Here is a 27378-nt window from a genome sequence, read left to right on the forward strand (position 1 = left end):
AGAGTAACATTCTTTGGTTTTGGTTCCTTAACATTGTAGCAGCAATAACATAACTAAGAATAGCAGAAACAGAATGTAAAGAAAAAGTGTGTACCTATATTCATCATCATATTAATCATATTTCCAATAGAATAATGCAGTTTACATTCTTACAACTGTGTTATTAATTGATTAGTCAGCCAACAGTTAATATACAGGAAGAATGGGGGTGACAGAGTGTTTGTTGACCCTGCCCTCTTCTCTCTGGTGTCTTCAGTCACGTATAAAAACACCCAAGGTCAACATTTCACAAACATTACACAGGACAGAGCTGTCTTTCTTCTCTCTCAACACCATGGCGGGACAGGACAAAAATATTGATTTTAAGATAGACATGAACAGACAGATTAGTCACTCGAACTGCTACCAACAAAAGCACAAAGTTTACTACAAACTGGTTGAGGTTGAGGATGAGGACGAGCATAACTCGCTGGTCTTCAAGGACATAGACAAGGGCAAAGACAAGAAAGACAAGAAGAACATCGATTTCGTCCTGGTCTATGATGTGCAGTCAACCAAGTCACAGCAAAGGGTGAGAATTTGTGGCAGCTATCTATCTGCCAACAATAAATAAACAGTGTTTCAAGTGTCATTATCCAGGGTGTTTCTTTAACATGATAGACGGAGACGGATGATGATGATAGGTGTCTGGAAAACAAAACCTCAACGCAGCATATTTTTGTTTTACAGACAGACTTGAGTCAGATGTTAGCTAGAAATGAAGTGTATAATAGCTCACTATGTTTACAATTGAGCTCATTGTCTCCACCAGAGACTATGTTTTGCACCCTGTCTGTCTGTCTGTCTGTCTGTCTGTCTGTCTGTCTGTCTGTCTGTCTGTCTGTCTGTCTGTCTGTCTGTCTGTCTGTCTGTACCTCCCTCCCTCCCTGAGTGTGTGTGTCCTATTTATTTTTGTATTTCTTTACTTTAAGATTTAGATGGGAGATTGTAGAGAGAGAGACAGGAAAAGTATGACAGATAGAGGGAAGACATGACAGTCAGATTCAAACCCAGGACTCACAAGGAGCCTATGGTCAGTGGCCAGGCTGACTATGCCACTATTTTGTCACACTTCTTTCTAAAGAATGCTTAATTTCATTTTGATACCAATATGCCATACACCAACATACATGTGGATGTACAGTACGTACTCACTCAATACACATACATACAAACACATCATGTTTGGTACACGGTTGAAGAGAAGGTAAAAAATAAAATGAAATCACACCTCGTGCTCTTTAATACTGTGCATTTAAACAGACAGATGACGAGGATCCTGAAACCATCGTTTATAATTGCTGACCTCTTGGGGACCCATTGATGATGTTTAAAGGGGCACAAAACTACTCTTTTCCTTTTATTAAATGAGATTCCAGGATATGAAACATTATAGGGCATGGGGTGGGCAACTTTGATGATGGAGAGGGCCACTATATTTCCACACTCACTCCAGAACGCATCGCAGCGTGACGTTTTGAGCTTGTAGATCTGCTTTTTTTGCTATTTTTTTATTGGAATCCTGAAAAGTAACATTTGTATTTAATTTCAAATGCATTTACTTATACTTATGTTAACTTCATGAACTTAAATACAAATACATTGGACATAAAAAAGACAATAGAATTTTAATACTAGTCATTAAGCTACTATAATATAGACTGAAGAAATTAAAGTGGGTCATGTTTGCAATTGTAACAGCTGAAATCAATAATATCAGTATTCCGATATTAACCCGTGGGCCACATTAAGTAAAGGTGGGAGCCGCATGTGGCCCCCGGGCCCATGTATGCTATAGGTCAGCCTTCAAGGTGGGTGGTGTGAGGTGAGGGGGAGAGGACGGAGTGGAGTCAACACCACTCGATAGCATAGACTACTGTATGGAGGAAGATGCAAATTTTGAAAGTCCAGTCTCTGTATTTCTCTTCCCGCTCAACTTCTCAATTTGATTTGATCCCTGCTTCGAGGCAATTAAAGCGCCAACGCACCGTTCTCTCGCTGAAGCAGGTTTACAACCTACTTATTTACTACGGTGTCATTACAGCCTGGTTTCTCCTCACTACCAAAGTATGAAGAACCTGTCTGATATTATTGTTCCCTATCACAAGAAACAACCTGTATATCTGTTAACATTCTATAGACTTGGTCCATTGCTCCTACAATACCGTACATATTGAATCACACCCCAGCAGTGAACAGCCTGGACAGTCATTTAATCCTAATATTCAGAGACAATGGCTCATTCAGACCACTTCCAATCCTGTGTGATCTATTCTCCCTCCACAGATGTACTTCGAATCCTGGCTGGTGGAGGAGCTCAAGATGGAGCTGCAGTACACAGAATCAGTAAGTTCACGGTGGCCTGCACAAACTGGCCATTTTTAAGATGAGGTTTTAAAGATCGTCTAAAAATATACATTTTCTCATCAAATGTCTGAATCAAAACTGTTTTTCTGGTAGAGTAGTCTCTTTGAGAAACACGTTGAACCCTTCAGGTTATGTGCTCACACATCCTGTAACTCTCAGTTCAATACAATCTCAATGGAGTATTATTCCTTTGAGATCAATACTTGGTCTGGACTCAACAAAACAGTGGGCCAATTGAGCCAATTGATATTGGGAAAAAATCTTATAACATATATCATCACAACAGAGTTGGTACAGTGATGTACTTTCCCTTCTTCATAACAATCCAGCAGTTATGTGTCCATTTGGACTCTAAGCCTGCTGCAAGTTTCTTCATCTAGTCCTCACTTGACCCGTTTCTTTTGCTCCACATGAAAGTAACCGTCACAGTGCTATGCATGTGTTAGCTGGCTAAAGATGACACGTGCACAGCCTCAGTGAACAGTTTCTGAGTGACAAATGTGAGGCGCACTGGACAATGATTTGCCTCCTCTTTCCATCTCTCCCTACAGTATGTTTTGGCTTAAAGCATTACTCACACACCCAGGTCCCCCAAGCAGTTTACTCCAGTTTTCTCCCCAATTTAGTCGTTATGCCAATTGATTCCTCCCCACACCCATTTCCCATGCAGGGAAAATAAAGGTGGCCATAATTCTTGACACATTTGTTTTTGTTATGTTGAAACAGACCCTGCATGTGCTAGTAAAGAATCACTGGTCTAGCAGCAGGCTGACAATTTCTCATGACTTATAGCTCATAAATGCTTAAAGGAGTAGTTCACCCAAAAAAGGACTTATTTTTTATCAATTGCACACCCCATGAAGCTTTGAATCCATGGATTTATTTGTGTTTTTGTCGCATTCCTAAGCTAATAATTTGATTCCTGTCTCCTAACGGCTAATGTATCCGGTAGGAGACACAAAGTAGATTCTTTGTGTCTCCTACCGGAAATACACCCGGGCATCAAAATATTGGCTTAGGAATGCGACAAAAAACAAAATAAATCCATGTATTCAAGGCTTCATGGGGTGTGCAATTGATAGAAAATAAATCATTTTTTGGGTGAACTCCTCCTTTAAGACGCAGTCCATGGCCGTTGTTTTGTGTGGGAGTCTGGGACTACAGCCCCAGATATTGTATGAATAGGCCCAGATTTCAAAGCACACCTTTAAAGCACTTGTCGTTGTTGCACTAACCTGTATGAATAAAATAAACTGTATCAAGTCTAAGAATGAAGGCAAGAAGTTAGGCAATGTGATGGAGGTAAGGTCAGAGGAAATCTCCAGTTGCTGTAGATGAGTCAGTTCTTGCCACTGTCTCATGTTCAAGCTCAGGTTGTTATTGGTGGAATAGCTAGTAAGCCTGCACTCACTTTATACTTTGTCATACAACTGTGTTGCTGATGTACTGTACAAGCTCACAACGCATCACATCATGTTGTGTGCTGCCTTATGTAAGAGGTTCCTTTAAATACGGCTTCATATTCTCTAGGTATTTCTTGGTTGCTGAACCAATGCATTTTGCTAGCTCCTCCTCCATCCCAGCCTCCACCTTTTGATTAGAGTCTGGCACAGGCTCAAATACTTGTGTTTATCATGTATATCTGCTAATTCTAACTAATATGTCAATGTACTGCTTATTGTTGACATTGTATCCCTATGGGGGATTTGCTTAAGCATTCCTTGAATATATGCTTAGCAGGCTGCTTCGACAAAATTCAGTGAATATTCTCCCAAGAGCGGAGCTTTAACGCCAAGCTTAACTGTATTCCATTTGTGGCAATAAATGGTTAAATCTACTTTGACGTGAGTGTTTCTGATTGAACTACTATTTCTTGTGCACAACACCCTCGTATAAAATGCATCAATTAGATATACTGTAAGAGGAACATAGAAAGCATAGAAAGCATAGAAAGAAAGTTGAATGACCTTACTTTACCAGTCAGGGCCAACGCAAGACAATATTGCGCCCCGGTAAAAATAGTCAGAAAGCCTGATGACCATAAGCCTAATATCTACCCCAGCCAAAGGGGAATTCCCCTTTTGGCTAGTGGATAAGATGCTGACTTTCCACGCGGGAGACCCGGGTTAGATTACAGGGCGTTACAGTGGCCCTTTTTGCCACAAATCATGAACACAGCATCTGATTGCCTTGACATGTTGCCTGCACTCTGCCAGCAAGCCAATGAAGAACTTCCACTCCATAATTTTTAAATCGACCTTATGTCTACGTCATGTTTTGGCCTATAACTCTTGAACCGAAGGCCGTAAAATCTGTTTTTACCATAATACGAAGACAAGACAGACAGACAACAAAAGGAGAGATAAAGCAAACCTTTTGTTTTCAAAACTAAGGAGGTGGTTTATTTCTGTATTTTTATAGTAATAAAAGTACAGTATAACACAGTAATCTACTCTCCATTCCTTTGTTGTCAGTCTTCGAACATGGCGGCATGTCCATTCATGTTCATGTTTTGAAATTAACGTTATATTATTATTAGAAATCACTAATCATCTTTATCATCCTATTTTTCTTCAGGTGAGTGGTGACAACCTGATTTATGTGAAGGTCCACGTGCCGCAGGGCGTGCTGGAAGAGTGCGCACAATGGCTCTACATGAAGATGCCCCTCAAACAAAGCCCCAAGGACCCGCCCAAAAACGATCAGCATGAAGAACAAAGTCTTCTTCTCTGTAAGCCCAGAAATAATGCTGTCAGACCTTTCACCGCCGCCTTCAAGATGAAGCAGAGGGAAAACTTTGCTGTGAACTTCGAAGTGAAGTTTACAACGTCACAGAGGATCAGGATGGTAAAGTCCAAATTGGTTCAGATAATTTTTGTTTGGAATATATTGGAAAAGTATGAGAAGAAACAAAATATGTACAGTTCTGTGGCAATTTTGCTAGAAGAGACATTTCCAGTTAATCCCACCTAAACTTAAACTGATGCTAAACTTACTAACAGTTTTACAAAATTAAACAAGATGAGGCATAATAATAGTATGGCGTCCATGCGGAACTCGGCCTTCATGTGGCCAGTCATCTCATCAGTCATCTCCATATTTGGACAAAGGTTTCAGCCACATTTGAACACCATTGACTTCCAGTATAAAATATAAGTTAAATATTTCAAAAAAGGATGAAACATATTAAAAAAGAGGCACTATTTCCTTCGTCTATTAGCAGCATGCACAAGACATTTAGAACTGATCGTTGTAGCAGTTTGCGAGATTAGCCCCGGACTCACAGACGGACAGACAGACAGTCCTGTTTCTAAGCGACTCACCTCCTAAGGAGCCAGCTTTTTAAAATAAATAGTTGATAATAAACATGAATAACAGTTTAATAATAATGTATAAATATGGAATAAGTTCAAGTTCATGTCTTTTATTGTTATGTTATTTTGCTTGGGACAGGAGAAACTGCAACAAACTTAGATTATAATACACTATACAGTTTATATACAGTGAATTATAGTACGAGGCAGAAATGGGTATTTAATCATTAAACAACACTGAAAAACAATGAAGAAAAGAAACATATTTTGTAAACATTAATATTTAGCAAGCTAATCTGAATTCATTTTTGATGTGTTGTAGGCTTACTTCCTCCTCAGCCACGCCCCTTATGCAGAAGGACAGTTTGGCATCAAAAGGTTACTTAAGGAAGAAGTGTACAAGGCTGCCTACCCTCTTCATGATGTGAGTGAATTTGGTTACTCACGTTTCATTCAATTATACACATGCCATTTTCTTCTTATTAGTTGTGTTGTTGTTTGTGGCCGTCAAGTAAGTTGATGATGCTGTCAAGTACGTTAACACCCACCACTGGCCTCGCTATAGCTGACCAGGAATACAATCTGTCCTGAGCTTCAGTTATACTTTGGGGAAGAATTGTGCTAAAATTATATTTCATATTGTCATTATGGTTGTTTATCTAGTACATTATGTTGTTCATCTTTGTGCCTTATATTTTGTACCTTGTAAGAGCCAAGATAACATACTTCTCATGATATTTAATTAGCATAACCATCACCACCTCTCTGACCCCTCTTCCTCATCAATTTCTGATTGATCAAGAATTCCACGACAACTTCCTATGTCTGAATTTTCTATAGATTGCCTCCATCTGTTATTGTCTCCGCCAGGCCAAAAGGCATGGCGAGAGAGTATGTTTTACCCCCTGTCCGTCCGTCCGTCCGTCCGTCCGTCCGTCCGTCCGGCCATCCGTCTGTGACCAGCTAATCTCCTCCACCGTTGCCTTGATCGCAGCGAAACTGAGCACACACACTCCCTGGATGCCAATTCCGAACTTCTGCCCCAAATGATTCACATGGGCCTTTTATAGCGCCACCAGGAGCCCAATTTGTGCAAAACATATTTTTTGACAGTACTCCTACAGATTTTGTCCAAAAATCCCGCAAATCGGTACACAGTGTCTCTATAGTCATTAAACGGGTCTTTCAGATTCTTCATATTCCATCCTGATTGGCTAAAAATGGCTTCCAAAGTTTGCAGGAGTACTCAGTTTTGAACAAAATGCCTCAAATCATGAACACAGCATGTCATTTCCGTGAAATTTTGCAAACATATTTCCACTATGCCGAGGAAGAGATGGCACTTGAAAATGTTCAAATCAGCCTCATGGTGGCGCTATAACAGGCGGATTCATGTTTGTACCTATAACTGCACCATCTGTGTAAAACTTTGTATGCGCACTCCCTAGAGGTCAAGGAAAAACCTTTGCCCTGCATTTTTCACATCTACCTTTTATAGCGCCACCAGGAGGCTGACTTACGTAAAACATTGTTTTTTATATCACTCCTTCCGATTTTATCCAAATTTCACGCAAATTGGTACACATGATCTCCATAGTCATGTGATCAAGACGGATGTGTATTCCATTCTCATTGGCGAAGATTGACATAAAGTTTGCAGTAGTGGCTTGTTTTGAACAAAACTCCGCAAATCATGAACGCACCGTCAGATTGCGGTCAAACTTTGCACACACCTTCACACTATGTTGAGGAACAAATGCCACCCTTTTAACATTGGCCTGTTATAGCGCCACCAGCAGGTTTAATTTAGCAAAACACATTTTTTGCACAAAATGCCTCAAGCCATGAATGCAGTGTCCGATTGCCGTGCAATGCCTAATAAGAAATGGCACCCTTTTCACATTGGCCTATTATAGCGCCACCAGGAGGCCACAATAACCTACCTGACCTGGCGGAGACCTGTGCTCCGAGGAGCACTTTTTCTAGTTTGATTTTTTATTTTATTTTGTTTGCATGAGGAATGTTTGTGTTTTATGAATGTATCAGAAGTTTGTAGGCCTTTGGTAGGCAACAGGGCCTGGCGGACAACTGCGCTCTTTTATAGTTAATCATTTGTTTATGTGTTGCTGTGTTTGCTGTTTCTCTAACTCAGTCTAGCCTCATCAAGCCAAAAAAGAATCAAGAGGGAAAGGACAAGGACAGATTTCTACTCTACCAAGATTGGGCTCACCCCAAAAACTTCTTCAAAGGCTTCTATGAGAGGCAACCACTTTATCGCATAAGGTAATGGAGTCTCTTTTCCCTTCCACAGAAGATCCATTCACACCAGAATCTACTGTACCAAGGGCATTTCTGCAGTGGTGGAAAAAGTACTCAAATTCTTTACTTAAGTAAAAGTACCAATACTGCAATATAAAAATACTCTGTTACAAGTAAAAGTCCAGAATTAAAAATTTACTTAAAGTACCAAAAGTAAAAGTACTAAATATTTGAAAATAGCCGATCTACAAGCTCGCGACGCGTTGTGAGCTTGTAGATCTACTATTTTCAAGTAGCCTAGGTATGAAATAGGGTTAAAGTGGTTAATGTATGTTTCATTATATCATAATTTATATTTGAAAAGTAAGTAACTAAAGTTTTCAAGTAAATGTAGTGGAGTAAAAGTACAATATTTGCCTCTGAGATGTAGTGGAGTAGAAGTAAAAGTATTGAAAATTGGAAATACTCAAGTAAAGTACAAATACCTCAAAATGTTACTTAAGTACAGTACTTAAGTAAATGTATGTAGTTACTTTCCACCACTGCATTTCTGCCAAGCAATTTGATCGGTTAAAGCTGTGGTTTCTATGGCAGCTCGTACTAACTGTGTGTGTGAGCTCACTTGATAAACACTGTTAAACATTTTGTATGTAGCCTCATTTATGAATGTACCCCCAGTGCAGCTTTATGGTGATGGTGAACCTATTCAGTCCCCCCCCCCCCCCCCCCCCCCCGCACCCCTACTTCTGTTTGAATGCCTTAAAAATGGAAAGACAGCAATGACGCGGCACAAATGATGTGAATAACTGGTACTGCACTATTGTTAACGATACACAATTGAAAACACCCCAGCACACAAAGACAAATTGACACAGCATAGCAATGAATGCACATTTGAGTTCATAGTTATTGTAATGATGTCTATCTTACAGGACATATAAAGTTCTTACAAATGGAATGAACCGACTCTGTGAATTCTCTTTGTTGTGTATCAGACAATAGTATTTATTCTCCGTTCTCTCCAACGGTATCAACATAACATCTGACGTGCTTCCGCATATGTCACCCAAGACATGCGCACTCTGTCTAAACACTTAAAGTGATAAGACTGTCTTATTAACTTCATTCATTACAGTTATAGTATCTATTTACAAAACCTAAATCAGTATTTGGCTGAAATCTCTGTAAGAGAAACAACTGAATTACCTTTACCTTTCTCCCAGTTTCAGCTGCATTAACCCAGCAACATAATGCTGTTTATTTCCTTTTCCTTTCAGATATCGACACAAGTTTTTTCAAATTCCATTTAATCTTGTTCACAGGAATTATTACGGGGAGAAGATCGCCATATATTTTGCCTGGTTGGGATTCTACACTAAGATGCTGTTCATCGCTTCCATAGCAGGCATTGGCTGTTTCGTTTATGGATGGAGTATCAGGGGAACAACCACTTGGATGTGCGTCAATATGAATCATATTATAGTAATCTCACATCACCATTTCAGAATGTTCTAACTATAAGCCATAATAATATCTCATAGCATTAGTTATAAATGAATGCTGTTAAATCTTGACTTTGACAATAATAACTACATAATTTCTGCCGGGCTTACTACCACTTAACCTCTTCCTCTTGTGATTGGTCAATGTTTAACATCTTCCTCTTGTGATTGGACAGTTTTAAACGGTTCTGTTATTTGACAGTAAAGAGGTGTGTGATCCAGAGATAGGCGGGACTATAGTGATGTGCCCACAGTGTGACAGAGAGTGTGGCTACTGGAAGTTAAGCAGCACATGTGAAGCCTCTAAAGTGAGTGAAACACTTACTACTAAAAACACATTTCAAGATGTTTCATAGTGGGCTTGCTGAGGCAAGCACACTAATGTTATCCTCACAATTTATTATCTCCAAATTATTCTCAGAATTCTTTGGCGCCTATCCGGTAGAGCTGGGCGATTAGGCGAAACAGACAATCCAAAAGCATATCCGTTGTGAACCAGTATCCATCTTTGGCGAGCGACACTGCCAGATTCATAAATTAGTACAATAGCTCTCAGGTGGTGCAGTGGTAAAGTCCCTGCCCACCACCACGGAGGTTGTGGGTTCGAATCCACCGTGGTGCAACTGGCTTTGTTGGGCGTCTATGTGAACACAATTGGCCCATGTTCGGGGGAGGGAAGCCGGGCGGGGAGGGTGATATTGGTCATTGCATGAACTTCTACGGGCTGGGGCGGCACCTGTCAACAGGGAGTGTTGGGCAGGAGGAGTCAGTAGGATACAACAGCAGCAACACAGAAATAAAAAGATATATATATATATAAATGTAGTATATATATATATAAATTAGCATAATGATAAGCATACTGCATTGACATGACAGTTGATTCCACTCGCTGTAGACACATTGCCTCGTTCAAAAGTTTATTTCTAGCACAACAGCTCAAACAAAGTCCTCCATGGCAGCAGATAGGGATACTGTATATGGGCCCTGGCCCCTGCTAATTTGTGCCAGACTACAATTAGGGTTTTCTTCAAAACACACTTTTTGCTACTACAGCTACACATTTGTCCAAAACTCACGCAATTAACTCAGTAGACATTATCTGTGTTTAGGACGGGCCCTCCCCCCCAGTGCATGCTTACCCCATGCACACAGATAGTGCATGGGGTGCGTCACAAAAAAACACATATCGTTGCTGTCGGACAGAAACCGCTTCTCCATATTTCAATTGTTGTGTTTTTTTGTAAATCACTGCCCTACTTGATCATACTACAGTGTACACAAAAGTATCAAAAGTATCAAAATCTGCTATTACAAAATTACTATCTAATTTGAATCATGAAAAGTTTTGAACATATGAGGTTTCCACCCAACAGAGACAATATGATACAATACAATATTACTGTCAGCTTCCAGCAGGCTATGTTTTTAAGACCAACTTTAAATGCAGGACGTTAGCTTCCAAACACATGACATGCTGGCAAGCCGTTTACAGACGTTGCAAATACTGTCACTCTGAAACAACATCAATACTCAATACTCAATACATTCGCAGCCGTCTCATCACTTTATGGAACCGTAGCACTGAACAGGACAGTAGTTCTGTTAGTCTGAAATGCGCAAATGGAGGGGCGTGCGTAATCCAACACTCTTTTGGAGACAAGTGCTTAAACGCATAGTGTGACAGTAACGCTGGCCACTTGCACCATGATAATAAATAAACAAAGAGATATTACAGTAGGACTACCAGGCCCGGCGCCAGGATGAAATGACTGAGGGTGCAGTTGAAAATTGTGAGGGTGCACACCAGTCGCACAGCATGCAATTTGGGGTTATTGCGCGGATTGTGGCCGTTTTTGGGCGTTTTTTTGTTACTTTATTTCGGTTTTAGGGTTAGGATTAGGGTTAGTCTTATGTTATTTCATTCTTATTTCTGCCTGATTTTACCTTATATTTAATTATACAAAAAAAACCTTTTTTTTCCTTTTCCCCCAGGTATTTTCTATATTTGATAACTTTGGGACCCCGTTGTTTGCTGGTTTCATGACAATCTGGGGTGAGACTCTTAAACTAGACATTTTCAAGCTTTCATAATTTCAAAAGGTTTCCAGATTTCTATGTGATGACACAGATCTGCTGATCCATTATACCCACTGACCACAAACGTCTTATGGCAACATAACTGCTATGACTACAGGTGCTCGGGTAAAATAACTGCCCACTGGTACAGCCTCACAAAACACAATAACGATACAACTCACCACTACAGACACATAATTGAAGCATATAGATGTATTTCCTTCCATCGTTGTTCTTCCTAATATTATTTTTCTTGCAGATCAGTTTGATCTTGTCTTTCTTTTTCCTTGCTACAGTGACGTTGTTCCTGGAGTTATGGAAGCGTTACCAGGCGGAGCTTGAGTTTGAGTGGGACACCGTGGAGTTCCTGGAGCAGGAAGAACAGGCTCGTCCTGAATACTTGGAGAAGGCCACTGACGTTGACAATTCCAAATCTGACCTAAAAATGTCCGAAATGGAAAAAGCATATGTCCATGATTATGTAAGATTTTTTTTGTTTCAAATCAGAAATTTGGTTGCTGCAGGGCGCAAAAATACAAAATACATAAACAATACATGCAAAAGAAAAACGCATTTTCAACATAATTGACACATTAAATGAAAAAAGAGCATTTTGTAATGAATAATAGTTGTTGTCCATGCAGTCAGAATGTTCAACAGTTTGCTCTTGTTCCTCACTAAACAATGGCTAACATCGTTATTTCCACCAGGAGAGCACACACATCAACACATACTGTGGCATACCCATGTCATACCCATTTTATCCACACTACAGTACGTTTACTACAGTATATGCAAGTGCATGCATCCACCAACATATACGTTTTTTTAGGTTGTCACAATGCCTCACACCATCCCTGCCAATGTCACATTCTGCCTCCTACCAGCTACTTTGACCTAATGCAAAAGCAAAACACTTAAAATAAAATAAAATATTCAAAAGATGAGGTCACACTACGGATACTATGCAACATTACACAGCCATGGGTAGGCCCCCTGGCAGAGATCTGTGCTCCACGGAGCACCCCTTTCCAGTATTCCATGTCAAAGGTCTCTTGATCTTCATGTAGGCTCAAGTTAAGATACACTGCCAGTGTGTTAATATAAAAATATTAGGCTAATTTAAGGCAATATTATCAAAGCAGAGAACTGTAACAATATTTTATTGTATGTTTCAGGAAAAAAAGGATGAAAAACATATTTCAGCCTGGATTCGACGTGTTCGGGTTTCCTTAGGAACTGGGACCATCCTGTTCATGGTGAGGTGTTATTTTATGCAAATCCTCTGTCAACTCATTAGGTTTCATCGTATTCACTGCCAGAGTAATATTGAGAATGTACCTGTACATGTCCTCCTAGCATACAGCACCACATCACTTCCTCTTCTCTCTTGCTCCTCCCTCAGGTGCTGTTGATCCTGGCGTCTGTAATGGGCATCGTCGTGTACCGTCTGGTCGTGTTCTTTGTTTTCTCGACTGAATCAAAACTGAGCAACTTCTTCAAGGGCTCCACGGCCATTTCAACCCAAGGGAAGCAGATAGCCCTGACGCCACAGATGACCACCTCCATCACCGCCTCCATCATCAGCTTCATTGTCATCACAATCCTCAACAAGCTGTACCAGTGGGTGGCAAAAGTGATGACGGACTTTGGTGAGGCAGGGCTTTTGCCCTGATCAAACGCGACCAGTTGCTTCTCTCTGTGAGCGTGTGTGTGTGTGTGTGTGTGTGTGTGTGTGTGTGTGTGTGTGTGTGTGTGTGTGTGTGTGTCATAGAGTTCAAAATAATAGAGAGGCCACCAGAAATCCCCTCCCATCCACTGTCATTGAGTTGCTCACCCATAAAGTTAAAAATAATAGAGAGGGCACCCGAAAACCCCTCCCATCCACTTGCATTGAGTTGCTCACCCAGCGCATGAAGCGAATTCACCCCTTCTTCCGAGCTAAAAGGTGTGATGGGCGTAGCCTATTTGGGGCCACTGTGATACGTTCTGCGTCACAGAAGTGACGCGTCACAAAGGTGCGCGGCCCCGTGCGCAAGCTTGTGCCCAAGCTCGTGAGTAAAGCCCATTGGTCGAAACCGTTTTCGCTCGTACATTGTGCAGTGGCCCCGTCCCTTTAAGCTGCAGTACCTACGAATGGCCAGCATGTCCATTTCGCTTCAATGCAACCACTGGGTTCTGGGGGCTTGTGCTCACCCCGAAATCACCCCTTCTTCCGGGTTGTGAAATGTGGTGGGTGAGGCCTATTTGGGGCTTCTATGCGTCAAAACGCATCACAGAAGCGCGCAGCCCCGTGCGCAAGCTCGTGCGCAAGCTCGTGCGCAAGCTCGTGCGTACGCTCGTGACTCGTGAGTCGAGCCCATTGGTCGAAACCGTTTTCGTGCGTCACGGAGGTTAGACTGCCTGTCTCTAAGCCAAACTTTGCCAAAATATGAGATGGAACATGACTTAGAAAATAGGTCAACTGGCTGCATTAACAGTATGGGCATTGAAGTATATTCTATGGTCCAAGAGCGGCTATATTTAGTTTCCTGGGAGAGGTTCAAGGAGAAAGGTTCCAGTCAAGGTTTTGAAGTCACGGCATATTTTATTCAGCCCAACTGGCTAACTGCCATTTACTGTAGGTCTGATCAGCAGCGCGCAGCCATCACATACAAACAGCACATAGACCACAAGCAGGACAGGCCCTAACACCTTAGCACTCCCACTTCTTTATTCCAACCAATCCCAGGCTGATCCGTTGTGGCCAAGCGGTTCTGTTCTACTAACACATTTGCATGTAAAAACAGTTTAACAATCTGTCTTATTCCTAATTATAAAACTTAACTATTACACAAAGTCTTGCTTAATATCTCTTAAGCTTTAGAATAAGTCGACACACATTGGCCGCGTTTCCCAAAAAGCTTCCTAGAGATGCTTCGTAGAGATGCTGCGCAGGTCCTACGACGGGTCTAACGTGTGTCGTCACAGGCTGCGCAGTACCATAGCAGGCACGTAGATTTCAGGTCATGGGTGGCCTACGCAGCTTGCGTAAGAGACTCCTACACAGCTGGGACTCGGCGTTACCTACGCTCTACCCTCATTAGTAGCAGGTGGTTGTGCCCTGTGTAGCATCTAAACTGGCTACGTGTGTGGTAAAACTACATTCGGTCAACAGGATGCACGCAGCCTACTCCCCGCCTACTCCTGGGAGAGGCATAGCCATGAGTGCTGTCCTACGCAGCAGTTTGTTGCGAGCGCCCTGGGGCACTCGTAACACCCATCGTAGCAAAATAGTTCTATGAAAAACTAGTTCACACACACACACACACACACACACACACACACACACACACACACACACACACACACACACACACACACACACACATTTTTTTTATATATATATATATATACAGTATATATATATATATATATATACATACATTACGGCCGGGCCGTTGCGTAACGTGCCCAAAAAAAACAGACATACAAGCTGTCAACGCACTGCGACATGCCGTGTCGATAGCTTGCAGATCTGTTCTTTTGGGTAGGGCGAGCGGCTACGGTGCTTCGTCCTCTATGCATGAGCCCGAAGTTTACAAATCGTACTCTCACAGATGATCCGATCATCTAATAAAAATATTAAGCATATGCCAAGTTAACTAAAGGTATATAAATGATGCTGAGCTAAACATGTTTCCTTAATTTCGAAGTTTTATAGTTAAACGTTATGATGAAAGTCCCCAGTTCCTCTCATGAAGTGACAGCTGTTGCGCTCGCCATGTTTATGAATGGTTAAAACATATTTTGAAAATAGCAGATCTACAAGCTCACAACGCGTCACAAGCTTGTAGATCTGCTATTTTCAAAAGATTTTAAGCATAGTAGACTTTGGAAACGGGATTCCATTTTGGGATCGAACCCGAAACTCCCACTCACCAGTCCGACGTGTTATCAGTCATGCCAATAAACCTGCCCGATAGCCAGGTCTATTGCACGCGACTTCTCGCTAATTTGACTGTGGGGGCTACACATAGAACCAGCGCAGCAGTTATATATCTATATCTATATCTATATCTATATCTATATCTATATCTATATCTATATCTATATCTATATCTATATCTACAGTATATCTATCTATCTATATCTATATCTATATCTATATATATCTATATCTATCTAAATCTATCGAAATCTATCTAAATCTATCTATATCTATATCTATATCTAGATATAGATAGAGATATAGATATAAATATATAAATATAGATATAGATATAGATATAGATATATTCCTAAACTGTCCTAAAGTAAATTCCCCCCATTGGTGCTAAAAGCTGTCAATCATGCAGGGGGATGCCCCCTCTATCCTCTGAATTTTTTTGAACGGCGGCCATTGTTGCCTGTGTTCATTTAAGAGCATTGAAATCTCACCTTAAAATGCATTTTAATACATTACAGAATGTACCTAAAAAAATGTAAGTGTCCAATAAATATAAAGGTAATTTAGATAAAGGTCTTTAGATATATAGATATAATGTATTATTCGCAAAGGGTGTTTAAACTGCTGTGTAGTGTTATATTATACCTCTATGTGTGTAGTAGGACAGCACTACGTAGTTTACGTAGGCTTTACGTAGGCTTCGTCCAGGAGTGCTTTACGTGCATGCTGTCTCACGAATGTAGTTTTAGCACAGACGTAACGGAACCTACGACGATGGTGTCTCCAGAAGCCAGTTTAGATGCCACGTTGGGCACACACAGCTGCTACTAACGAAGATAGTGCGCAGCGGGGTTTCTACTGCGCAGCTGCGTGGAGGCTCCTACGCAGCTTCTAGCCTACGCAGGAGCTGAAATTCGTTTGGGAAACGCGGCCATTATACATTCATGACTGCAAACAGCAGTTTAAAAATACAATGAGTCAACAAAGACAGCAGTTAGTATTTTCCTTAAATGACGTTTCTCTTTGTTAACAACACAAGTCATAGTTATCCAGACTTTAATCATTTTAACTACTCATTTAAAAGGCTCTTCGTAGTTATTTTTGACAGCATTAAAGTTAAACTCTACAACAATCTTGCCAAAAGGTGTGTGTCTTCTGCAGACATCCTGGCCTCTGCATAACCATCCACTACGCATTCACTGTCTGTGGCAAACGCCCATGAAGGAACAATGATTATTCTGATTAGTTCAAATTAAGACAAAAGACTGGCCCTGAGGTTCGAGACAAGACAGTGGGTGTCGACACCTCAATCATCAAAACGTGTTTGTGTTTTGATTGATTGATTGAATACTTTATTAGAGAGAAATGCAAACAGCACGAGTACAGTCATACACTTGGTCTAAAAGGAAAACCCAAAAAGGTCCTGAGGACTTGTTTCCATTGAGGTCCTGTGTTTCTAGCGCACACTTCAAATCAGGTACGGTTAAATTGTCTGTCTGTCTGTCTGTCGTCTGTTGTAGATATGGATGTTTCTCTCACATAAGCCCATTTCAGTAGCTAATGCTGTGTAGCATCTCAGGTTTGTGGTCAAGAAGACTTTGTGCCTAATTTTCTTATGGATGGTAGAAAAGGGGTCTATTAACCATAATAAAATGTGAACCCAAAGCCATACAGGTCTTGGGTTTGGTCATGGTTTTGTTTACAGAAAACAGCAAAAGAGGTCAATCTCACACCTTCTTTCACTGATCTAACCCCTGAAAACAGAGATCCCTCGGACCAAGACGGATTACGAGAACAGTCTGAGCATGAAGATGTTCCTGTTTCAGTTTGTTAACTACTACTCCTCCTGTTTCTACATTGCCTTCGTCAAGGGGAAGGTGGTTGGCTACCCAGGACGGCCTGTTTATATCCTGGGAAAGTACCGGAATGAGGAGGTACAATTGTCATTTGTTTTTAGTTGCTCCTATCAAACTCTGTAGCTGGAAGAAACGCCTCCTTGACAGACAAAGTACGCTGGGATTGACCTTCTTTTTCTTTCTTTCTTTCTTTCTTTCTTTCTTTCAATCTCAATCTCTCCGAAAACCGGGGATAGAGATTGTGATTTCCTCATGGGAGCCTGCTTTAAAAAACAACAACTCTACTGTAGGTTGTATAATCGAAATGTATGTTCCCTGAATTCCTCAGATCATGACACAGCTCCCCATAGTCCATGCCCATTATGCCCAACTAGATTTTCCACCATTTGTTAAGTTACTAGACATTTTCAGTGGAATCATGTGATAAAAACCAAGCAGAATTTTGATACTCCATACAGATTGGCTACAATTGGCCTCCAAAGTTTGTGGGAGGGGCCTTTAAAAGAAAGACTTGTCTGATCAACCACTTATTTGAATCACATATTGCGGAGCCTCCAAACAACAACTTGTTGAACCAACCTGATTTGTTTTGGACAAGAACACATGACCTGATCGACCCCAAATATGAATTACATATTGAGGAGACACTATACAACACAAAGCCAAAAGCGATTTCACAAAAAACTAAAAAAGTAATTGAAGACAAAGACAGATGTTTGGGAAGGGTTAATGGGATCATGTGATATTATCCTCCAATTGTGTGTTGTAGATGCTATAACTGACAGCTAAATATTGTTAACGTTAGCACCATTAGTGGCTGGATAGTTTGATATCATTATCGGCCAATTAACAGGCCAATTCACATTTTGCCCTATATATCGTGAACCGTAAGCTGTACAATAAATTCATTTTTCTGTGGACTCCTTGGTCATGACACAACTTCCCACATAGGCCACACCCCTTTCCACCTGACAAGATTTTCTGGCATTTGTGTTGTCTTCAAAACACACTTTATGCTACTTGTCGTACATATTTTTTCCAAAGCTGAGATCTCTGTGGTCACGTGATAGTGTCAGCTTTTTCAGATTCCCTTCTGATTGACTATGATTGTCTTTCAAAGTTTGCGGGATGAGCCCGCGTTGCACAAAATGTCACAACTCATGAACGCAGCGTCCTATTGCCATGAAACTTTGCACACAAACTGCCAGTAGGCCAAGGAAGAACCTCCACCCCTTTTTTAAATTGGCTAGATGGTGGCACTATAACAGCTGCTTCACATTTTGGCCTATAACTCTTGAACCGTAGGTCGCACAATCAAAATTTTCCTGGATTCCTTGGATCATGATGCAACTCCACAAATAGGCCTCAGCCATTTGTGCCAGAGCAGATTTTTTGAAATTCCACGTTTCCTTCAAAACACATTTTGCACACAAATCAGTACATATTATTTTTGGAGTCACATTTTGCAGATTCCATTCCAATTTGGTATGACTGCCTGGCAAAAATGTTGTGCTCCCTGCAGCTTCCGGGTCATGACAGCTGCAACCCACGACTTACTACTGGGTAGGCCACCTGGCGGAGATATACACTCCAGAGTGTGCCAATTTCTTGTGTTTGTTTGTTTGTTTCTGTCTTTCTTTCTATCTTTCTTTCTTTCTAAGAAGGAAATAAGTATAGAAAGTTCTATTGGCTGTAACGGTTGCTGTGTATCTTGGTGTTGCAGTGTGACCCTGCGGGCTGTCTGATGGAGTTGACCATCCAGCTGGGTGTCGTCATGGGTGGGCTTGTCGTCTTGAACAACAGCCAGGAGGTCCTGCTACCGTACGTATTGTAACTAAAAGCACAATCAAACTGCTTTTGGCCAAGTAATGAATTACTAATGTACATGAAGCATTATGCTTTGTGTGTCATTAGTCAACGCTGCAGCCTATTGGGAGAAACTTTAATCAATATCTCTCTGTGAATTAATATTCTGTGCATTTTCCTTGTTATCGTTACGACAAACTCTCATTCTACCCTTTCTGTCCATTTTCCTGGTACTATTATGTTCTCAAGGCTCCTCAGTAGGTGGAAGAAGAACTTATGTGGTCGATGTTGTCGATGTTGTAAGACTACCAACAAGAAGAAGACTACCGACAAGAAGGAGACTACCGACAAGAAGATTCCACCTGAGCAGATTCCCCGCTGGGAACAAGACTACAAGCTGCATCCATTCCCAGAAGAGGGACTGTTGGAGGAATACCTTGAGATGGGTGTGTACGTGTGTGCGTGCATGCATGCGCGCGTGTGTGTATATCTTGGATACAGTTATCTAGAGCTGACTCTTCACTTCTCATCTCATGTCATGTCATCTCCTAGTGATCCAGTTTGGCTTTGTGACTCTGTTCGTGGCCGCATTCCCCTTGGCTCCGGTCCTGGCTCTGGTCAACAACCTGTTTGAAATCCGGATCGATGCCTGGAAGATCACCACCCACTGGCACCGCATGGTACCAGAGAAGGCCCAGAACATTGGAACCTGGCTACCCATATTACAGACTATCGCCCTAATGGCTGTGGTAACAAATGTGAGTATTGACAAACTACTTCAACTCTCATACAAAACAATGTAACAACCCAGCTCACATTTGTATTGTAATCCATCCATTTATAGCAAGCTGCCCTTCACTACTAAGACTTACAGAAAAACTTGTGTGGGTGCAAAAAAGGGACAAATGTTGCACATGGGACATTGATGAATATACTGTAAAGAGCAGCGATGTATACAATTCCAGAGCTATTGAGATTGAAGAGTTGCGTCAATGAGGGGTCTGAAAGGCCACGTTTGTGGCCCGATGGAGTGAACGTAGATGGCTATGCACAATGCTGCTGCGAGCCATGGAGTCAATAGGCAGGAGTGGGTTTGGTGTAGCCTCGGAAGCCCATGCCTTTTTTAGCGGCGCTAGCCGCTCTATACCTGACTTTGTCCGTGTGCGTCAACGTTCTGATTGGTCAGGTGCGTCAACGTTCTGATTGGTCAGGTGCGTCAACAAAGTGATTGGTCAAGCTTCACGACAACACATGGCTATAAACACATTATAAACACATATCGATGACAAAATGTATCAAAGGCGCCGCTACCTTCACACAGGGTGTGATTTTTTATTTTTGTTTCGAAAGAAAAAAAGCCTGGGAGAACCTTGCAGGAACGGTGGTTGTGAACCTTGTTATCTCCTAACCAATCAGAGTGCAGAGGGGCGTCGCTCTAAATTTGGTGACGTCAGCGTGCTCCGTGCACAGGCCGGTGGGGGGGGGGGGGGGGGACATAGATTGGTGAAGCAATAGGAAGCGGCGCTGGTACCGAGCGCAAGGCTTTGGATCCGCCCTTCAAGACCTTCAATAGGGCTGGCTCCTCCAGTCTAGGTTTGGTGTGGTGGCCGCCGACCAGGCACCCTAGCTCAAGGGTTCTAAAACTTTCTTATACCACGACCCCATATGAGGGATTTTTTTTGGCGATAAAAAAGTCATATTTTTTGGGTGCCACTGCGCGACCCCAACGGCCCCTTCCCGCGACCCCACTTTGGGTCGCGACCCATAGTTTGAGAACCGCTGCCCTAGCTGGCCAAAATATGGGCCAAAAATGTAATATATACATATACATATATATATATATATATATATATATATATATATATATATATATATATATATATATATATATATTTACATTTTTGGCCCATATTTTGGCCAGCTAGGGCAGCGGTTCTCAAACTATGGGTCGCGACCCAAAGTGGGGTCGCGGGAAGGGGCCGTTGGGGTCGCGCAGTGGCACCCAAAAAATATGACTTTTGTATATGTATATACATATATATGAATATTGCATATGTATATACATATATATGAATATTGCATATACATGTATATGTATATGCAATATTCATTGGCTCATTAAAGCTTCATTTTTTCACTTATGGAAAATCCGCTGCATCGTTGAGTCGGCATAGGTCCAAAGTTCATGTGTAAAAAGTTTCGTGCAGATTACTCAAAAATCCCAGGAGGAGATAGGTTTTAACTGTTTTTCATATAATTCAAAATGGTGGGAGATCTAAAGGTCAGAGTCAGAGTGTGAAAGTTGTTCATCATGAGTAGACGCATGTGTGTATCAAAGTTTTATGGCTGTAGGTCAAACAGGGCATGAGTTGTACCTGTTCAAAGTTGGCATTTTCAATTGAGTGCTATAGCGCCACCTTTTGACGAAAGATTGTGAGAATTATTTCTTGATAGTTTTTCATGACCATCTACCATATGGCCGAGTTTCATAAAAAGCGTATGCACGGTTCAGCCAGAACTGCGAAAAGTGGCAGAAGAAGAAACGGAATAATGCCAATAACAAAACGGGTCCATGCTGGAAGCCTGGCCCCGTAATAATGCCAATAACAAAACGGGTCCATGCTGGAAGCCTGGCATAAAGGACCTTTTCACCGTGTACAGTGCAACGTGCACACAAGATCTGCATGACACTTTAACCATCCACATGATATTGTGATTTTTTTTCATACAAGCCTTTGTCATACAACATTTACAGTAGACTCCTGTTTTCTGTCTCCCTCTCACTCAGGGAATGATCATTGCCTTCACATCAGACATGGTTCCTCGTCTTGTGTACTACTGGGCTTTTTCCGTCTCTCCGTACGGAAGCCACAGTAACCACACCATGCAGGGATACGTCCTAAACTCCCTGTCTGTGTTTAACATAAGTCACTTCACTGATCGGAGCAGACCCTTAAACACAACAGGCACACTTGACACTTGCAGGTACGGAGCAGAATTCTGTCTCATTTAGCTCTGTGGGTTGAGACACGCTCTGAAACAACTGGTGACTGGTAGATTGGCATTGTACATTTATCAGTCTCATATTCACACAGTGCAAATGTCTTTTGTTTGACTCTAAGTCTATTTATGTTTATTGTATCTTTCTTCCTCTCTCTTCTCTTACCTGTAGCAATCCTGTGTTTCACGCTTACTGCTTTTGCTGCTATGACACCTGAATTTCAATAATGATTTCATCTATCTAATCTAATTTCATCACATCTCATCACATGTACATACATACATGAGCTTCTTTGTTTTTTTGTGTAATAAACAATGTTGTCCCTTCAGGTACAGAGATTTCCGCGCACCACCAGGAAAAGGGCAGTATGAGTACGATATCAAATACTGGCATGTTGTTGCTGCCAGATTGTCTTTCCTTGTTATTTTGGAGGTGAGTAACCAATGTCAGTATTATTTTTACCAATGCCAATTATTTTTCAGTTAAAATAATCAGTATTAGAAACAGTTAATGTCTTATCATCATCTATAACTAAGTTACATTATGAATACATTCATTAAACAGAATGTATCTTATTGCATGTTTAGCATATCTATGTATCTCTCTGCCCTACTGCCTACCTACTGTATGTGGTAGTATTACCACCTTATTTATACCTTATACTATTATACTTATATATCTTATTTATGCATTATTCTATGTCTGTCTGTCCGTCAAATGGAACTGTCTATTCCACAACATCCCTGTACAGCACATGGCCTTCCTGACAGAGTTTGTCCTGTCCTACGCGATCCCAGACGTGCCCAAGGCCGTCAAGAAGTTCATCAAATTAGAGCAGCAGATAACACAGAATGTCCTTCACAAGGCCGAAGTCGATAGCAAGATCCATTGTGAGAAGTGCCGTAAAGCTGTGTGAAACAAGCAAGAACATGCAGCACTGCTACAGTAGCAGTATACTGTAGCTCTGGTCCATAGCGTGAGGAGTTCTCCTTAACTATGCGACTCTTTTTTTCTTCTTTTTTTATATAAATATTTTTATTAGGGAAAAATTACAAGTGCATATATACAGAAGTACAGGAGTACATTTGTATCCCCATTTTTGTGCTTTTTTCCCTTACATGTGGAAAAGAAAGAGATGTGATTAATAAAAAAGAATAAAAAAAATAAAAGAAAGAAATGACAATAAGCAAGCAACTATGCGACTCTTTGGGCATTTTTTCCAGGCAAATTCATTCTAATATTTTGATTGTGTTGTCTTGAAATTGTTTTTCTTTACAATCTTCTATCTCTCCTAAATATATTCATTCTTTGTCAAATTTATATTTTACAAATAGTATTATGTATTTTCTACACGTCTATTATTTTGGTTGTTAGTTTACATTTATATTTGACTCGATTAGGCTATAAATCAATTTCCTTATTCAATTTTCTTGATAAATTCCATTAACCCATGCTTTATCTGATTTTTATTGTCTCTACTGTTTCATGACATAGCTCCTATATTAAATTTAGTTTATCAAGTTTAATGTATTTGCATTTATCTTTGAATGCACTTCAGTAGCATGCACATGTATATAATGTAATGTTAAAGATGTTCTTTTTTTTCTGTGGAATAGTTAATGTAAGTAAGAAATGAAATAAGAACAAGAATTGTGGAAGAAACAAAAATGTTCTACTCAGTAACTAGTTTTGCATGTGCTAAAGCAGTGGTTCTCAAGCTGTGTAATTTCAAGAACCCCCATAACTATGAGAGTGTGTACAATTGTACACTCTCAGAGTCCATTTGGAACCCCCTGAAGGAACCCTGAGGTTCCCTGGACCCCACTTTGACAACCACTGTGTCTCACCTCAATTAATTTCCCAAAACCAGCTAGTGGTCTATAAAGAGTTTTAATTTCTCCAGGAAGATATATTCCCAACTATAACATTTTCTTCCAATCATATTTTAATGTATTTCTTTGAGTTCTGGTGAAATCTGTTTTCTAATTTGTCTTTCGCTAATAAAACAAAATTTCCAAAAAAAAGAAATTGGGTCATTATTCTGTATTACTGCATAGTCTATCCATCTACTAGATTTTAGGGGAAAAAAACACTATCCACTTAACCACTATCCTTCAAAGACTAAAATATTCCAATTTTGAATTTTTGAAATCATTTGTTATGTTATTATGTGACTAAACTCTTGCAAGTATGGATCCAGTAAGGTTCCCAGGTTCTGACACTTGGGTGGGAGGAAGGTTGTCATTAACCAGGGACCATTTGACCAACATCAGCCTTCCCTGACTATGGGAAAAGGAGTGCAGGTATCTCACAGAAACCCTGGTCACTAGTGATGTGCGGGTCGGGTTTTTTCATGACCCGCCCCGCCCCGCCACGGAACCCAACCCGCCTCAACCCATATATAAATCTATGGCTCAACCCCCCCCCCCCCCCCTGCGACCCGCGGTAAAAAAAAAAACCCGGTAAAATCATGAAGGAAAATAATCTTCAAGTATACACCCCAAGTGTATTCAAACTGTTTCATTGTTATTATTCTTATTCTTATTAGAAATAAAGACAAAACAAGAGCATGTGATTTTTTTTTTTTTTTTGCGTGTGAGAGCCCGCATAATTGACTCTTAAATCCTGACTCGACCCACCCGCGCCGCGGGTTGACCCGCGGGTCCCGCGGGTTACGGGTCGGCCCGCTCATCACTACTGGTCACCCTCACCTTGGAGCCTGAAAAGATCAATTCCAATTTTCATGTCCAAAGATTGGAGTGTATGGTCATCATCAATACAGCAAGAGCTGTGGCCACAGCAGAGTAGATGAATCCTGAGCCCAAGCTGCACTGATTCAGCTTGTGAAAACTGCTTCAGACCAGCTTCTATTGGATCAGACCTCCGTCCAACAAAATATCCCAGATTTCTATAGGTTGGGCTGGTATACAGCAAGAGCTGTGGCCACAGCAAAGTAGATGAATCCCTCACCCAAGCTGCACTGATTCAGCTTGTGAAAACTGCTTCAGACCAGCTTCTATTGGATCAGACCTCCGTCCAACAAAATATCCCAGATTTCAATAGGTTGGGCTGGTACTGGGACTCCATTACTAAGACTTGTGAACCTTACTGGATCTTGCAGGTGCCAGTAAAGCTGTTGCTGTTGTAACACCAAGACCATAATGTTATATAAACATATTGTAAACAATTCTATACACCTTTGACTAGAATGATATCATACTAGTGCTAGTCAATGGTGTATAGAATAGTAATACTATATAGTATTGCATTTTATGCTGAGCATTGTTGCACATACTGTACTAGCTGTAGCTGTATCATTAGGAATGAGTTCTACTCTTAAATCATTCTATTGTTTCAATAAAATTACATTGTAAGATACATTGGTTGTTTTATAACATAGTGGCCATATTTGTGATAATCAAATTAGTGTCCTCTAGATAGACTAAATCATAAAGATAAGCATTCAAACATGTTTCTAATTGCCAAAAAAACATGATTTAGACACCAAGTTTGCATTCATAGCTCATGTGGTTCAAACGTTATAGCCAAAGACTTTGGCAGGTGGCCGTATTGGATTTGGCCAGATGATGACCCTGAAAGTCGTTGGCTCGGGCACCCTTGCTAAATCATTAGAGCATGCCCTGGGTTACATCTGGGACAAATGTAGTGCTTTTAGATTGATTTGCACAAAAATATCCCTATGGCCCTGGACTGTAATACGTTTTTAGCGGTTTCTTTTAGATGTTCTGTCATAAAATATCAAATTAGAAATGTTATAATGTAAGTGCATACATATCTTAGCAGGTCCTAGACTAAATATAGGCGAAGAAACTTTTTTTTTTTTTATATATATTTTGGGCTTGCTGCCTAGATGTGCGCTATGTTGATTATTGGTTTACTTCCCTTTACTGGAAGCACATTTTGTATAAATGTGGTGTGCTTACAGTATACAGTATGGCACCTCACAGGGTGTGGTGGGTGTGATGTGATGGTGACTATGCCACTTTGTGGTGGTGCTCCATCTTGCATGTGCATTTCAATCTCATTATAATTTAATGACAATGTATATTTTGTAGTCTTTCCTGAAAAAGAATGATAATAGCATAATAATATAATATCTGCAATAAATAGGACAGTGAGTTTTACAAGAGGTAGGCCCTATAAACTGCACAAAATAGTTTATGTTCATGAAAGGAACTTGTCCCAGTCCCAGTTAAGGCCTAACATTAAAGGGGCATACACTCAAGTGGTATAGATTATGTTGTATGATTGAGGGGCCCCCTACACAAATCAGGTGTGTATAAGAACACATCAACGAGGTCTCCATGAAGACCCCCATTGATGGCATAAACGGCTTCTAATGTTGTTTTGAACTTTCTATTTTTTCTATTTCCTGAAGGGTCCATATTACAGGACTACAGGTCTGACATTAGTCATAGCACACGTTGATGTGCTTAAAAGTGCTGTGTATGGTTCCTATTTGTGTGATTGCATTATGTGTGTATTTACATGGACGTACTGAATACTGTATGTAGGTAGATTTGTGTGCAGTCTTAACTCATTTAGACCTGAGGCCGATTCTAAAAGTTCCTTCTAAATCCTGACCTGTTTTCTGAAAAACTTCAAATATTTATTCAAAAATTACAACAAATGTATGTTGCTAAATACTGTACATAGCAACAAGAACCCCAAAAGGGGTTTCCGTCCTGAAAGGTGTAGTTACAAATAGGGGTTCCCACCCAACCTTAACCAGTGTGTAGGATACTGAGGTGTGTGTGAGGGGTGTGTAGTATCTGCATACTGTAGTGTTGCTGTATGTTCTTTGTTGCAAGGGGTTTACTTCCCTTTACTGAAAGCACATTTTGCCTCAATGTGCTGCACTTGTCAACGTGTCAGCACAAGTGTGTGACACCCTGTGTGTGATGGGTGTGATGGGAGTGGTGTGATGGCAAAAATGCCACTTGGTGTGAAACAGTGCTCGATTTTGCATGCGTGTAGTTCTATACTCATTATAATCCGATGACAATGTATATTTTGTAGCCCACACAAGCTTCTCTTTCCTGAAAAATGACGATAATATGCTTACGGTTAACAAAACATCTACTGATGCACAAACTTGGACACATCAGCGTTGTTTCCTGGAGTCTTGCAACACACACCCTCCTACACGCGCCCCGACCGAGGCTGATCAGACGCCAGTGGCAGCATGCTACTGCCCCCACTGTCT

The 27378-nt window shown here is 40.9% G+C and overlaps 1 protein-coding gene across 1 annotated transcript; it reads left to right on the plus strand.

The window, feature by feature from the left end:
* Positions 1–334: 334 nt before the first annotated feature.
* LOC311039620 (anoctamin-6-like) lies at positions 335–24143 on the plus strand (the record flags this gene model as incomplete). The annotated part of the gene is made up of 18 exons (XM_084049557.1): positions 335–571; positions 2326–2385; positions 4984–5253; positions 6043–6144; positions 7873–8003; positions 9302–9436; positions 9684–9789; positions 11477–11537; positions 11857–12041; positions 12739–12819; positions 12966–13212; positions 17253–17422; positions 19068–19165; positions 19400–19596; positions 19703–19908; positions 21939–22135; positions 22481–22583; positions 22903–24143. The coding sequence occupies 18 exons, from the start codon at positions 335–337 to the stop codon at positions 23065–23067; spliced, it is 2751 nt and encodes a 916-aa protein (XP_083905683.1). The 3' UTR covers positions 23068–24143.
* Between the last annotated feature and the right edge of the window lie 3235 nt (positions 24144–27378).

This window comes from Gymnoscopelus microlampas (genome assembly GCF_963454915.1).
Source record: "Gymnoscopelus microlampas genome assembly, chromosome: 23".
NCBI classification, from domain to species: domain Eukaryota; kingdom Metazoa; phylum Chordata; class Actinopteri; order Myctophiformes; family Myctophidae; genus Gymnoscopelus; species Gymnoscopelus microlampas.